Genomic DNA, 15494 nt, shown 5'->3' with positions numbered 1-15494 from the left:
AATCAAGTGATGAAGAAGACTGAAAACTTAACAAAAGCTCGAAGCAAGATAAGAGGAAACAATCGCGAAGAGAGAAGAAAGAAAGAAAAAGAACTAAGATGGCGACAAAGGATGGAAGCTCGCAGCAAGAGATCAAGGCCGCGAGCTTCCAGCCGCGAGTGCAAGGCATGATAGCAGCGAGACCAATCCCTCCGGATGTGGAAGTGATCTACGTCCCGCACAAGATCAAGAGCAATGACTCGGGCTTAAAGAGGCTGCTGAAAATCGGCCGGAGCTTGGTCAGGAACTAGGACGCAGACAGTGTGGAGATTTTTATCGTAGAGAATGTGCCTTTTATACTGGTTTTGTCTACGGCCAATGCGGCAGCATGGTGGAAGCCCGGCGAGTGTTTGCCACTCTTGAGGGGAGGGCCAATATCTATGCGGCAGCTGTAGGGAGGAGGGAGGAGGATGCCCAGCTTGAGCAAGTTATCTCTTAGAACCAAATCTCGATGAGTAAAACTTCACAGAATGATGGGGATTACTTGAAAGTTTGGTGACATAATGACTATGCTCCACATTTTGTGCCCTGGGTTAAATACGAGCAACTCGCTTAAAAGGCCGCCCAGCAGCGGGGAAAGAAGCAGTGGCAGTATGAAGTCCTTACTATCATGCTCGATCAAACCAGTGAGCCAGCCACTAGTCATTGTTGCCTGCATAACAAGTGTAGAGAGAAGTAGCTTGAGTTGTGTTAACTATTTCTTACAATTTTTTGCTATGGAAACAACAAAAAAATCAAGATTGAAAGTAGTAAAACCACGTAGGTAGGCAGCAACAACAAGGTAGTAAAACCACAACTTCCTTTAGCAGGCAGCAACAACAAGAACACATCAACAATCACTCTTCCCAGATCTCACCAAGATCACCCCAATATCACAAGCTTACGGTCTTTGGCCTGGGATTGAGCTGGTTCTTCGACTAGGGCTCCTTCGTGGATCTCATCCTCACGACAATCCTTGGAGATTCGGGCAGTTGGAGATTACGGCTTCGCTGCCATCAAGTACGTGCTCGGGGCCAAGATCACGGCTATGGCGGAAGGGTGGCAGCCCATCGTACGCTGTACGGTGCCTAAGCCGAATGCCAGCTACAGGATAAATATGATCCTGACTGCAGTGTATGCGGGGAGGGGACGAGAACAAAAGCGCTGCTGCCGTGCAACCATCTCATGTGTGAGGAGTGCGCGGTGCAAATATCGACCATCCAGATGAAGTGCCCGATTTGCAGCCAGTGGATCAAGTCGTGTCCGGAAGACATGGGGGAGGCATACAAACCCGTGATGAAGGAAGAGGAGGAGGAGGAGGGGCGAAGGCAAGGAAGAAAAGCCCGTGGGATTATATCTCGTGGAAACCTTGTAATTAAGATTATCCGCATTACTTTGTGGATGGTGAAACTATCTTAAACGAAGTTGGTAGGACCGATATATTGCATGGACCAGATAATTGTATGGAAAACGTGCACCGAATAGAACAAAAAGGAATTCTCTCCCAAGTATATGGCTACGCGTATGGTGCAAAATACGGATCACACGGAAATAAAAAAACGTGGCTGATAGCTCGGATAGTATAAAAGACCCTTCTCCAGCCTCTGTTTCCTCAACCCACAGAGGAGTAGAAAACAAAAGCAGCCATTCTCCAATCAAGTTGATCAGATCGATCAATTTCAACATGGCTGCAATCGTGTTGATGATTGCGTTTCTCGTGATGGCTGCAGCATGGAAGATGGTGTGTATCCGCAAGAGAGAAGAGAGGGCACGATTTCTAGCGTCGCTCCACCCCGTGAGAGACGCACACAAGATCCTGTGGTACATGTACTCGGTGGAATTCCCCTTCCTCTCGCAAAAGGCGCTCGAGTTTGGCACAATCCGCACGCTGGGCATCCCGGGGATCACAAATCTGCTCTTCAAGACCAAGTACGGCCTCAAGGATCCGCAGAAGCGCGCCGCCGAGACCAACATTCTGGTGAGCGAGATGATCCACCACCACGTCGACAGCGATCGCGGCTCGTACGCGGTGAGGAGATTGAATGGAATCCACAACAAATTCAAGATCCCAAACGACCAATTCGCCTACGTCCTCTGCCTCAACGTGGTCAGCCCCATTGATTTCTCCGAGAGATTTGGATTCCGCAAGTGGACCGACAGCGAGAAGGAGGCCGCGTATGTTGTGTGGCACGACGTGGGCGTGAGGATGGGCATCACAACCATCCCAGATAGCATTCCAGAGATGCGGGAGTACATTCGCGATTACGAGGCCAAGAACGCCATCTTCACGGACAAGAACAAGAGCATCGTCCAGGATCTCAAGCATCTGGTGCTGGATGCATTTCCTCACCCCGTGCAGCCGCTGGTCGAGACTGGGATCTGTGCACTCATCGATCCCACAATCAGGAGCGCTGTTGGATTGGAAAGGCCTCCAGCAATTGTGGAGTGGATCATCTTGGGTGCGTTCAAGCTGCTGGCCGGGAGCTTCGTGTCCGCGTTCTTGCCTCCCAGACGTGTGGAGGATGCAAAGGGCAGCATTGAGGTGGACTGGTGTCCCAATCCCGCTGCCAATCCGGAAGAGTACCGGCAGCTCAACGTGAATGTGTATCGCCCACCAGCATTCGAGAAGGGATACAAGCTGGCGGAGCTGGGAGCGCTGAAATCAGGCAAGCTTGGACCATACTACGATGGAGGCTTGCGCTGCCCCTTCCGGCAAATGCACGCATAGGAATAGGACGGGCATAGGACATTCGGTCGGAGAACAGAGCATCATTTAAAAATGCGTAGTTTACATGAATCTTTTTGTAATTTTAGCGGAAAGGTGGCTAACAAAACCAGATATTCGAAACAAAATTTAGTTTTATCCAAATGGGGAAAAAGAATATCATACACAAAGAGAAACACACTTCTTTCTTTCAAGTGGCCATGATGACCTCCCGGAGGCGGTCGACGAGCTCCGGATTGATCTGAAACGCCTTCTCAAGCACAGCATCGGTGATGGCGGGATTGGACGCAAACACGGCCTTGGCAACTGCGGTGACACCTGCGTTCTGGGAGTTGAATCCCGCGAGAGCCACGGCGGGGGTCTCGCCGACATTGAGCGGGAAGTGCACAAGGCCCCGAGGGAACACGAAGAGATCACCCGGATGCAAGGTCTGCGCGAAGAGCGTGTTGTTGGTGGTGCTCACGAATCCCGCGTAGAGAGTCCCCTGCTGAACGTAGAGGATCTCAGTGCCCCGGGGATGGACGTGCGGTGCATTGACACCGAATGGAGCGTAGTCGGCCCTTGCGAAGGAGACTCCGAGGGTGTTGAGCCCCGGGAAGGAGGTCACGTTTGCGGCGGTGACGGCGGAGCCAAGCTTGTTGTTGGTGTTCCCGGATTTCTGAAGGCCCGAGAACTTTGAAGTCGGCAGCGGCGGTGGCGGCAGCGGGCTTGCAGGTGAAGCCGTTGATGATGGGGGCAGTGGCGCTGGTGTCGCGCACGCAAAAGTCTTGGAGTGCGTCCGGGTCGGCAAGTGAGAATGCAGCAGAGATGGTGACGAGGATCGCGAGGAGAATTGCACGGGAACTAGACATGGAGATGATCTTGTTTTGAAAACTCTCTTCGCTTTGCTTTCTTGGTGATAGAAACCAGGAGATTTAGCAGATCGATGTTGTTCTTTCTTGAGAAGCTCCTTGTTGCTCCTGAGAGATGAAATGTTGCCCTGAAATGTTTGGTGGCTTGGGATGAGATGCTTGGTAGGATCTCAAAGCTATGATCGTTTATATAGTTGCAGAAAAACACTGACTTTGTCAAACTGATGTTTCCGAGGATGACGAAATCCAGTGTGTAGGGAGTTGCAAAACAAAAGGCAATGCGTATATCAAACTATTCCTATGCCTGGTGCCGGCCCACCTTTGTGCAGTTCATCTCCACCATGGTCGGTAGCACCATATTAAAGAAGCATTTTCTTGGATTTTAAAGAAATAAATAAGAAACACAACTTTGATCAAGAACTTTCCTCTGGAAGAGTAAGAGCTGTGGAGGAGGATCGTCAGGAATCAGTGAAGTGTGAAGGGCCCTCTTTTGCAGTGAAGCATGAAAAGCCCAATATACTCACGAGCATTTACTCTGAACGTATTGTTCCTCTTCAGCTAGAAAAAAAAAAGAAAGAAACTATGCGATGAAAACCAAGCATCAATCGCTTCCTCTTTTGAGTCATGTTGAACATGTTGGGTCCTGATTTAGTGCTGACGTGGAGTTATATTTGCTGATGTGGCAAATAACAAATGCGAGAAGCTCTGGCCTCTTTCAGTGATTTCATTAGTGCCGCTCAACGCTGCGCCCGGATCAAACACAAAGCGACTATAAGCCTCAAAAAAGGAGAAAAAGTACTTTTTTTCACCTGAAGAGCATGGCACCGGCAGTGAGAACGAGGCGCAAGCGGAGAGGTTTGCTACAATGGAATGCCAGGGGAGTCATTGGACAAGCAAGATCAGAAAAAGAAGAAGCACGAACGAACGGCGAGTCCAGGAAGCCCAAGCAAGAAGTTTGGTCGCGCCTTCCTGATGACGGACAGAGTTCTCTGGGCGGTTGCAGGCGTTCCACCACTCAAAAGCCATCTAACTCGCAGACGTGGCTACTGTTCCTTGCTCCGTTCCTTGCACGCAGATAACCTCGGATAACAGAGCCTGTATGAATCGAAAGATATCAGTCCTTCCTGTTGCTTATCTTCTTGCATTTTAGAGAACCCAAACCCAAAACCAACAAAACCAAAAGCTCGAGAAGAATCAAGTGATGAAGAAGACTGAAAACTTAACAAAAGCTCGAAGCAAGATAAGAGGAAACAATCGCGAAGAGAGAAGAAAGAAAGAAAAAGAACTAAGATGGCGACAAAGGATGGAAGCTCGCAGCAAGAGATCAAGGCCGCGAGCTTCCAGCCGCGAGTGCAAGGCATGATAGCAGCGAGACCAATCCCTCCGGATGTGGAAGTGATCTACGTCCCGCACAAGATCAAGAGCAATGACTCGGGCTTAAAGAGGCTGCTGAAAATCGGCCGGAGCTTGGTCAGGAACTAGGACGCAGACAGTGTGGAGATTTTTATCGTAGAGAATGTGCCTTTTATACTGGTTTTGTCTACGGCCAATGCGGCAGCATGGTGGAAGCCCGGCGAGTGTTTGCCACTCTTGAGGGGAGGGCCAATATCTATGCGGCAGCTGTAGGGAGGAGGGAGGAGGATGCCCAGCTTGAGCAAGTTATCTCTTAGAACCAAATCTCGATGAGTAAAACTTCACAGAATGATGGGGATTACTTGAAAGTTTGGTGACATAATGACTATGCTCCACATTTTGTGCCCTGGGTTAAATACGAGCAACTCGCTTAAAAGGCCGCCCAGCAGCGGGGAAAGAAGCAGTGGCAGTATGAAGTCCTTACTATCATGCTCGATCAAACCAGTGAGCCAGCCACTAGTCATTGTTGCCTGCATAACAAGTGTAGAGAGAAGTAGCTTGAGTTGTGTTAACTATTTCTTACAATTTTTTGCTATGGAAACAACAAAAAAATCAAGATTGAAAGTAGTAAAACCACGTAGGTAGGCAGCAACAACAAGGTAGTAAAACCACAACTTCCTTTAGCAGGCAGCAACAACAAGAACACATCAACAATCACTCTTCCCAGATCTCACCAAGATCACCCCAATATCACAAGCTTACGGTCTTTGGCCTGGGATTGAGCTGGTTCTTCGACTAGGGCTCCTTCGTGGATCTCATCCTCACGACAATCCTTGGAGATTCGGGCAGTTGGAGATTACGGCTTCGCTGCCATCAAGTACGTGCTCGGGGCCAAGATCACGGCTATGGCGGAAGGGTGGCAGCCCATCGTACGCTGTACGGTGCCTAAGCCGAATGCCAGCTACAGGATAAATATGATCCTGACTGCAGTGTATGCGGGGAGGGGACGAGAACAAAAGCGCTGCTGCCGTGCAACCATCTCATGTGTGAGGAGTGCGCGGTGCAAATATCGACCATCCAGATGAAGTGCCCGATTTGCAGCCAGTGGATCAAGTCGTGTCCGGAAGACATGGGGGAGGCATACAAACCCGTGATGAAGGAAGAGGAGGAGGAGGAGGGGCGAAGGCAAGGAAGAAAAGCCCGTGGGATTATATCTCGTGGAAACCTTGTAATTAAGATTATCCGCATTACTTTGTGGATGGTGAAACTATCTTAAACGAAGTTGGTAGGACCGATATATTGCATGGACCAGATAATTGTATGGAAAACGTGCACCGAATAGAACAAAAAGGAATTCTCTCCCAAGTATATGGCTACGCGTATGGTGCAAAATACGGATCACACGGAAATAAAAAAACGTGGCTGATAGCTCGGATAGTATAAAAGACCCTTCTCCAGCCTCTGTTTCCTCAACCCACAGAGGAGTAGAAAACAAAAGCAGCCATTCTCCAATCAAGTTGATCAGATCGATCAATTTCAACATGGCTGCAATCGTGTTGATGATTGCGTTTCTCGTGATGGCTGCAGCATGGAAGATGGTGTGTATCCGCAAGAGAGAAGAGAGGGCACGATTTCTAGCGTCGCTCCACCCCGTGAGAGACGCACACAAGATCCTGTGGTACATGTACTCGGTGGAATTCCCCTTCCTCTCGCAAAAGGCGCTCGAGTTTGGCACAATCCGCACGCTGGGCATCCCGGGGATCACAAATCTGCTCTTCAAGACCAAGTACGGCCTCAAGGATCCGCAGAAGCGCGCCGCCGAGACCAACATTCTGGTGAGCGAGATGATCCACCACCACGTCGACAGCGATCGCGGCTCGTACGCGGTGAGGAGATTGAATGGAATCCACAACAAATTCAAGATCCCAAACGACCAATTCGCCTACGTCCTCTGCCTCAACGTGGTCAGCCCCATTGATTTCTCCGAGAGATTTGGATTCCGCAAGTGGACCGACAGCGAGAAGGAGGCCGCGTATGTTGTGTGGCACGACGTGGGCGTGAGGATGGGCATCACAACCATCCCAGATAGCATTCCAGAGATGCGGGAGTACATTCGCGATTACGAGGCCAAGAACGCCATCTTCACGGACAAGAACAAGAGCATCGTCCAGGATCTCAAGCATCTGGTGCTGGATGCATTTCCTCACCCCGTGCAGCCGCTGGTCGAGACTGGGATCTGTGCACTCATCGATCCCACAATCAGGAGCGCTGTTGGATTGGAAAGGCCTCCAGCAATTGTGGAGTGGATCATCTTGGGTGCGTTCAAGCTGCTGGCCGGGAGCTTCGTGTCCGCGTTCTTGCCTCCCAGACGTGTGGAGGATGCAAAGGGCAGCATTGAGGTGGACTGGTGTCCCAATCCCGCTGCCAATCCGGAAGAGTACCGGCAGCTCAACGTGAATGTGTATCGCCCACCAGCATTCGAGAAGGGATACAAGCTGGCGGAGCTGGGAGCGCTGAAATCAGGCAAGCTTGGACCATACTACGATGGAGGCTTGCGCTGCCCCTTCCGGCAAATGCACGCATAGGAATAGGACGGGCATAGGACATTCGGTCGGAGAACAGAGCATCATTTAAAAATGCGTAGTTTACATGAATCTTTTTGTAATTTTAGCGGAAAGGTGGCTAACAAAACCAGATATTCGAAACAAAATTTAGTTTTATCCAAATGGGGAAAAAGAATATCATACACAAAGAGAAACACACTTCTTTCTTTCAAGTGGCCATGATGACCTCCCGGAGGCGGTCGACGAGCTCCGGATTGATCTGAAACGCCTTCTCAAGCACAGCATCGGTGATGGCGGGATTGGACGCAAACACGGCCTTGGCAACTGCGGTGACACCTGCGTTCTGGGAGTTGAATCCCGCGAGAGCCACGGCGGGGGTCTCGCCGACATTGAGCGGGAAGTGCACAAGGCCCCGAGGGAACACGAAGAGATCACCCGGATGCAAGGTCTGCGCGAAGAGCGTGTTGTTGGTGGTGCTCACGAATCCCGCGTAGAGAGTCCCCTGCTGAACGTAGAGGATCTCAGTGCCCCGGGGATGGACGTGCGGTGCATTGACACCGAATGGAGCGTAGTCGGCCCTTGCGAAGGAGACTCCGAGGGTGTTGAGCCCCGGGAAGGAGGTCACGTTTGCGGCGGTGACGGCGGAGCCAAGCTTGTTGTTGGTGTTCCCGGATTTCTGAAGGCCCGAGAACTTTGAAGTCGGCAGCGGCGGTGGCGGCAGCGGGCTTGCAGGTGAAGCCGTTGATGATGGGGGCAGTGGCGCTGGTGTCGCGCACGCAAAAGTCTTGGAGTGCGTCCGGGTCGGCAAGTGAGAATGCAGCAGAGATGGTGACGAGGATCGCGAGGAGAATTGCACGGGAACTAGACATGGAGATGATCTTGTTTTGAAAACTCTCTTCGCTTTGCTTTCTTGGTGATAGAAACCAGGAGATTTAGCAGATCGATGTTGTTCTTTCTTGAGAAGCTCCTTGTTGCTCCTGAGAGATGAAATGTTGCCCTGAAATGTTTGGTGGCTTGGGATGAGATGCTTGGTAGGATCTCAAAGCTATGATCGTTTATATAGTTGCAGAAAAACACTGACTTTGTCAAACTGATGTTTCCGAGGATGACGAAATCCAGTGTGTAGGGAGTTGCAAAACAAAAGGCAATGCGTATATCAAACTATTCCTATGCCTGGTGCCGGCCCACCTTTGTGCAGTTCATCTCCACCATGGTCGGTAGCACCATATTAAAGAAGCATTTTCTTGGATTTTAAAGAAATAAATAAGAAACACAACTTTGATCAAGAACTTTCCTCTGGAAGAGTAAGAGCTGTGGAGGAGGATCGTCAGGAATCAGTGAAGTGTGAAGGGCCCTCTTTTGCAGTGAAGCATGAAAAGCCCAATATACTCACGAGCATTTACTCTGAACGTATTGTTCCTCTTCAGCTAGAAAAAAAAAAGAAAGAAACTATGCGATGAAAACCAAGCATCAATCGCTTCCTCTTTTGAGTCATGTTGAACATGTTGGGTCCTGATTTAGTGCTGACGTGGAGTTATATTTGCTGATGTGGCAAATAACAAATGCGAGAAGCTCTGGCCTCTTTCAGTGATTTCATTAGTGCCGCTCAACGCTGCGCCCGGATCAAACACAAAGCGACTATAAGCCTCAAAAAAGGAGAAAAAGTACTTTTTTTCACCTGAAGAGCATGGCACCGGCAGTGAGAACGAGGCGCAAGCGGAGAGGTTTGCTACAATGGAATGCCAGGGGAGTCATTGGACAAGCAAGATCAGAAAAAGAAGAAGCACGAACGAACGGCGAGTCCAGGAAGCCCAAGCAAGAAGTTTGGTCGCGCCTTCCTGATGACGGACAGAGTTCTCTGGGCGGTTGCAGGCGTTCCACCACTCAAAAGCCATCTAACTCGCAGACGTGGCTACTGTTCCTTGCTCCGTTCCTTGCACGCAGATAACCTCGGATAACAGAGCCTGTATGAATCGAAAGATATCAGTCCTTCCTGTTGCTTATCTTCTTGCATTTTAGAGAACCCAAACCCAAAACCAACAAAACCAAAAGCTCGAGAAGAATCAAGTGATGAAGAAGACTGAAAACTTAACAAAAGCTCGAAGCAAGATAAGAGGAAACAATCGCGAAGAGAGAAGAAAGAAAGAAAAAGAACTAAGATGGCGACAAAGGATGGAAGCTCGCAGCAAGAGATCAAGGCCGCGAGCTTCCAGCCGCGAGTGCAAGGCATGATAGCAGCGAGACCAATCCCTCCGGATGTGGAAGTGATCTACGTCCCGCACAAGATCAAGAGCAATGACTCGGGCTTAAAGAGGCTGCTGAAAATCGGCCGGAGCTTGGTCAGGAACTAGGACGCAGACAGTGTGGAGATTTTTATCGTAGAGAATGTGCCTTTTATACTGGTTTTGTCTACGGCCAATGCGGCAGCATGGTGGAAGCCCGGCGAGTGTTTGCCACTCTTGAGGGGAGGCGAGAGTCGGTAACTTGGAACGCACTGATAGCAGGGTACCGCCATCCACGAAACACCGCCAAGGTGTTTGAATTGTTCGGGAGGATGCAAGAGGAGTGGTGCAAGCTGGATGCTCCAACATTCCTCTTGGTTCTCACGGTTGCCGGACTGGTCGATCCAGGCAGGGAGCTCTTCGAGATGCTGAAGAAAACATGCGATTTAGCTCTTGGGATCGAGCACTGCACTTGCACTTGCCTGGTGGATTTGCTGGGAGGAGAAAACCAAATCGAGGAGGCTGTAGGTGTTTTGAGGAGCATGCCGGTGGAAGCAAACGTGAGGATTTGGATGGTGGTGCTGGCGCGTGTGCGAATTGGAAGAATATGGAGTTTGGAAGGGTGGTGTTTGAGCTTACGTTCTCATGGCCAATATCTATGCGGCAGCTGTAGGGAGGACCCAGCTTGAGCAAGAACCAAATCTCGATGAGTAAAACTTCACAGAATGATGGGGATTACTTGAAAGTTTGGTGACATAATGACTATGCTCCACATTTTGTGCCCTGGGTTAAATACGAGCAACTCGCTTAAAAGGCCGCCCAGCAGCGGGGAAAGAAGCAGTGGCAGTATGAAGTCCTTACTATCATGCTCGATCAAACCAGTGAGCCAGCCACTAGTCATTGTTGCCTGCATAACAAGTGTAGAGAGAAGTAGCTTGAGTTGTGTTAACTATTTCTTACAATTTTTAGCTATGGAAACAACAAAAAAATCAAGATTGAAAGTAGTAAAACCACTTAGGTAGGCAGCAACAACAAGGTAGTAAAACCACAACTTCCTTTAGCAGGCAGCAACAACAAGAACACATCAACAATCACTCTTCCCAGATCTCACCAAGATCACCCCAATATCACAAGCTTACGGTCTTTGGCCTGGGATTGAGCTGGTTCTTCGACTAGGGCTCCTTCGTGGATCTCATCCTCACGACAATCCTTGGAGATTCGGGCAGTTGGAGATTACGGCTTCGCTGCCATCAAGTACGTGCTCGGGGCCAAGATCACGGCTATGGCGGAAGGGTGGCAGCCCATCGTACGCTGTACGGTGCCTAAGCCGAATGCCAGCTACAGGATAAATATGATCCTGAGTGCAGTGTATGCGGGGAGGGGACGAGAACAAAAGCGCTGCTGCCGTGCAACCATCTCATGTGTGAGGAGTGCGCGGTGCAAATATCGACCATCCAGATGAAGTGCCCGATTTGCAGCCAGTGGATCAAGTCGTGTCCGGAAGACACGGGGGAGGCATACAAACCCGTGATGAAGGAAGAGGAGGAGGAGGAGGGGCGAAGGCAAGGAAGAAAAGCCCGTGGGATTATATCTCGTGGAAACCTTGTAATTAAGATTATCCGCATTACTTTGTGGATGGTGAAACTATCTTAAACGAAGTTGGTAGGACCGATATATTGCATGGACCAGATAACTGTATGGAAAACGTGCACCGAATAGAACAAAAAAGATTTCTCTCCCAAGTATATGGCTACGTGTATGGTACAAAATACGGATCACACGGAAATAAAAAAACGTGGCTGATAGCTCGGATAGTATAAAAGACCCTTCTCCAGCCTCTGTTTCCTCAACCCACAGAGGAGTAGAAAACAAAAGCAGCCATTCTCCAATCAAGTTGATCAGATCGATCAATTTCAACATGGCTGCAATCGCGTTGATGATTGCGTTTCTCGTGGTGGCTGCAGCATGGAAGATGGTGTGTATCCGCAAGAGAGAAGAGAGGGCACGATTTCTAGCGTCGCTCCACCCCGTGAGAGACGCACACAAGATCCTGTGGTACATGTACTCGGTGGAATTCCCCTTCCTCTCGCAAAAGGCGCTCGAGTTTGGCACAATCCGCACGCTGGGCATCCCGGGGATCACAAATCTGCTCTTCAAGACCAAGTACGGCCTCAAGGATCCGCAGAAGCGCGCCGCCGAAACCAACATTCTGGTGAGCGAGATGATCCACCACCACGTCGACAGCGATCGCGGCTCGTACGCGGTGAGGAGATTGAATGGAATCCACAACAAATTCAAGATCCCAAACGACCAATTCGCCTACGTCCTCTGCCTCAACGTGGTCAGCCCCATTGATTTCTCCGAGAGATTTGGATTCCGCAAGTGGACCGACAGCGAGAAGGAGGCCGCGTATGTTGTGTGGCACGACGTGGGCGTGAGGATGGGCATCACAACCATCCCAGATAGCATTCCAGAGATGCGGGAGTACATTCGCGATTACGAGGCCAAGAACGCCATCTTCACGGACAAGAACAAGAGCATCGTCCAGGATCTCAAGCATCTGGTGCTGGATGCATTTCCTCACCCCGTGCAGCCGCTGGTCGAGACTGGGATCTGTGCACTCATCGATCCCACAATCAGGAGCGCTGTTGGATTGGAAAGGCCTCCAGCAATTGTGGAGTGGATCATCTTGGGTGCGTTCAAGCTGCTGGCCGGGAGCTTCGTGTCCGCGTTCTTGCCTCCCAGACGTGTGGAGGATGCAAAGGGCAGCATTGAGGTGGACTGGTGTCCCAATCCCGCTGCCAATCCGGAAGAGTACCGGCAGCTCAACGTGAATGTGTATCGCCCACCAGCATTCGAGAAGGGATACAAGCTGGCGGAGCTGGGAGCGCTGAAATCAGGCAAACTTGGACCATACTACGATGGAGGCTTGCGCTGCCCCTTCCGGCAAATGCACGCATAGGAATAGGACGGGCATAGGACATTCGGTTGGAGAACAGAGCATCATTTAAAAATGCGTAGTTTACATGAATGTTTTTGTAATTTTAGCGGAAAGGTGGCTAACAAAACCAGATATTCGAAACAAAATTTAGTTTTATCCAAATGGGGAAAAAGAATATCATACACAAAGAGAAACACACTTCTTTCTTTCAAGTGGCCATGATGACCTCCCGGAGGCGGTCGACGAGCTCCGGATTGATCTGAAACGCCTTCTCAAGCACAGCATCGGTGATGGCGGGATTGGACGCAAACACGGCCTTGGCAACTGCGGTGACACCTGCGTTCTGGGAGTTGAATCCCGCGAGAGCCACGGCGGGGGTCTCGCCGACATTGAGCTGGAAGTGCACAAGGCCCCGAGGGAACACGAAGAGGTCACCCGGATGCAAGGTCTGCGCGAAGAGCGTGTTGTTGGTGGTGCTCACGAATCCCGCGTAGAGAGTCCTCTGCTGAACGTAGAGGATCTCAGTGCCCCGGGGATGGACGTGCGGTGCATTGACACCGAATGGAGCGTAGTCGGCCCTTGCGAAGGAGACTCCGAGGGTGTTGAGCCCCGGGAAGGAGATCACGTTTGCGGCGGTGACGGCGGAGCCAAGCTTGTTGTTGGTGTTCCCGGATTTCTGGAGGCCCGAGAACTTGAAGTCGGCAGCGGCGGTGGCGGCAGCGGGCTTGCAGGTGAAGCCGTTGATGATGGGGGCAGTGGCGCTGGTGTCGCGCACGCAAAAGTCTTGGAGTGCGTCCGGGTCGGCGAGTGAGAATGCAGCAGAGATGGTGACGAGGATCGCGAGGAGAATTGCACGGGAACTAGACATGGAGATGATCTTGTTTTGAAAACTCGCTTCGCTTTGCTTTCTTGGTGATAGAAACCAGGAGATTTAGCAGATCGATGTTGTTCTTTCTTGAGAAGCTCCTTGTTGCTCCTGAGAGATGAAATGTTGCCCTGAAATGTTTGGTGGCTTGGGATGAGATGCTTGGTAGGATCTCAAAGCTATGATCGTTTATATAGTTGCAGAAAAACACTGACTTTGTCAAACTGATGTTTCCGAGGATGACCAAATCCAGTGTGTAGGGAGTCGCAAAACAACGCGTATATCAAACTATTCCTATGCCTAGTGCCGGCCCGCCTTTGTGCAGTTGATTTCCACCAGGGTCGGTAGCACCATATTAGAGAAGCATTTTCTTGAATTTTAAAGAAATAAATAAGAAACACAACTTTGATCAAGAACTTTCCTCTGGAAGAGTAAGAGCTGTGGAGGAGGATTGTCAGGAATCAGTGAAGTGTGAAGGGCCCTCCTTCGCAGTGAAGCATTGGACCTCTGCGTACTCTCAAGCAATGCTTCCTGTTCAGCTATAAAGAAAGAAACTATGGCAGCATGACAAGCTGCAAACCAAGCATCAACGGCTTCCGCTTTTGAGTCCTGGTAAGGTCGACGCGCCATTTCTTTAGAGATGCAAATAACAAATGCATCTTTACAGAAGTAAAAATACACAAGAAAAGCTTAGCTTTTCTTATCGTACGCCGCCTGCTGAGAAGCTCGCGCCTCTTTCAATGATTTCATCAGTGCGGCTCGACGCTGCCGAGATCGTGATCCTCTTTGCCTGGATCCAAAACACAAAGCGACTCAGCCTAAGAAAAAGGAGAAGAAAGAAAAAAAAAAATTCACCTGAAGAGCACGGCACCGGCTGTGAGAACGAGGCCTGCGACCGCCCAGAGAACCTTGTCCGTCATCAGGAACGCGCGATCAAACTTCTTGCTCGGGCTTTCCGGACTCGGCGTTCTGCCTTGCTTCTTCTGCTTCTTCGTTTTCTGATCTTTGCTTGATGGACTCGTCTTCTCCAGTGATTCCCCTGGCGTTCCATCGTAGCAAAACTCTCCGCTTGCGCGTTCCACCACTCGGAAGCCGGCTAACTCGCAGAAGTGGCTACTGTTCCTTGTCCACTCCGTTCCTTGCGCGCAGATAATCTCGGACGAGCCGCAAGGTAGCAGAGCCTGTATGAATCGAAAGATATCAGTCCTTCCTCTACAATGCGAGAAGATAGGAAGCAACCAAAAACCAACACCAAAGCCAAAACCAAAGAAAAAACCAAAGCTCGAGAAGAATGAGGTGACGAAGACTCTGACGAAGAGAAAAACTTAACAAAAGCAGGAAGCAAGATGATCGGAAGAAGAGAAAACAAAGAAAAAAAGCTCGAGAAGAACTAAGATGGTGTTAAAGGAAGAAAGAAAGGAAAGAAAAAAGCTTACTTGCTTGGGTTGATCCATGGCGAAGAATGCCGAGGAGCAAGACGAGAATACCACATTGCAAAAATCCTGGCAGATCGCTGGAGGCCCCGCCGAAGTTCCAACCCGAGGATGACACACGGAGCACTCGAGAACTTCCCACACGGACTGGCACACCTCATCGCCCTCTCCATTCACGGCCAGATTTCTCAGTGCTAGCAGCGCGTGTTGCGTCTGGATCCCTGTGCAGCACGTCCTGCCGCTGAAGATCCTACACAGCTTCAGCGCGTCTGTGCCGCGGGGCGATTTGCGAGGAGCCCACCCCTCCAGGGAGAATTTCGGGAATCGATTGCCTTGCGAGACGCATACCTCTCCTGCCCGAAGAATGCGATCACATCAATCCAATTGGAGAGAGGGCTAGTCTCACCGGTTGTGGACGCGATCGTCGCCAGCGTCGCCCATAGCGCCAGTAGCAGCATCGACCTAACCCTAGAAAAACAGAGCAGCTAAAACCCCCGCGTAGAGAAATGGGGATTAGGGTTC

General features: G+C 50.4%; 5 protein-coding genes and 2 pseudogenes across 5 annotated transcripts; 3 read left to right on the top strand and 4 right to left on the bottom strand.

Annotated features, from left to right (window-relative positions):
* Positions 1 to 1702: 1702 nt before the first annotated feature.
* Positions 1703 to 2746, top strand: LOC112344887. The gene has a single exon (XM_024670425.1). It carries the CDS (start codon positions 1703 to 1705, stop codon positions 2744 to 2746), a length of 1044 nt encoding a protein of 347 aa, XP_024526193.1.
* Positions 2747 to 2917: 171 nt separating this feature from the next.
* On the bottom strand, positions 2918 to 3594 carry LOC112344886 (annotated as a pseudogene).
* Positions 3595 to 6488: 2894 nt separating this feature from the next.
* On the top strand, positions 6489 to 7532 carry LOC112344885. Its single transcript, XM_024670424.1, has one exon. The coding sequence runs from the start codon at positions 6489 to 6491 to the stop codon at positions 7530 to 7532; it is 1044 nt and encodes a 347-aa protein (XP_024526192.1).
* A 171-nt stretch (positions 7533 to 7703) lies between these two features.
* On the bottom strand, positions 7704 to 8380 carry LOC112344884 (annotated as a pseudogene).
* Positions 8381 to 11651: 3271 nt separating this feature from the next.
* Positions 11652 to 12695, top strand: LOC112344883. Its single transcript, XM_024670423.1, has one exon. It carries the CDS (start codon positions 11652 to 11654, stop codon positions 12693 to 12695), a length of 1044 nt encoding a protein of 347 aa, XP_024526191.1.
* A 171-nt stretch (positions 12696 to 12866) lies between these two features.
* LOC112344882 (putative germin-like protein 2-1) lies at positions 12867 to 13542 on the bottom strand. The gene has a single exon (XM_024670422.1). The coding sequence runs from the start codon at positions 13540 to 13542 to the stop codon at positions 12883 to 12885; it is 660 nt and encodes a 219-aa protein (XP_024526190.1). The 3' UTR covers positions 12867 to 12882.
* Positions 13543 to 14139: 597 nt separating this feature from the next.
* Positions 14140 to 15480, bottom strand: LOC9655414. Its single transcript, XM_002965455.2, has 4 exons — positions 15379 to 15480; positions 14976 to 15325; positions 14395 to 14720; positions 14140 to 14329 (listed from the first exon to the last, which is right to left on the bottom strand). Exons 1-4 carry the CDS (start codon positions 15428 to 15430, stop codon positions 14230 to 14232), a joined length of 828 nt encoding a protein of 275 aa, XP_002965501.1. The 5' UTR covers positions 15431 to 15480; the 3' UTR covers positions 14140 to 14229.
* Between the last annotated feature and the right edge of the window lie 14 nt (positions 15481 to 15494).

Source organism: Selaginella moellendorffii, unplaced genomic scaffold (assembly GCF_000143415.4).
Source record: "Selaginella moellendorffii unplaced genomic scaffold, v1.0 SELMOscaffold_6, whole genome shotgun sequence".
NCBI classification, from domain to species: Eukaryota; Viridiplantae; Streptophyta; class Lycopodiopsida; order Selaginellales; family Selaginellaceae; genus Selaginella; species Selaginella moellendorffii.
Note: the sequence above shows the minus strand (reverse complement) of the source record. Positions and strands in the feature narration are given on the sequence as shown.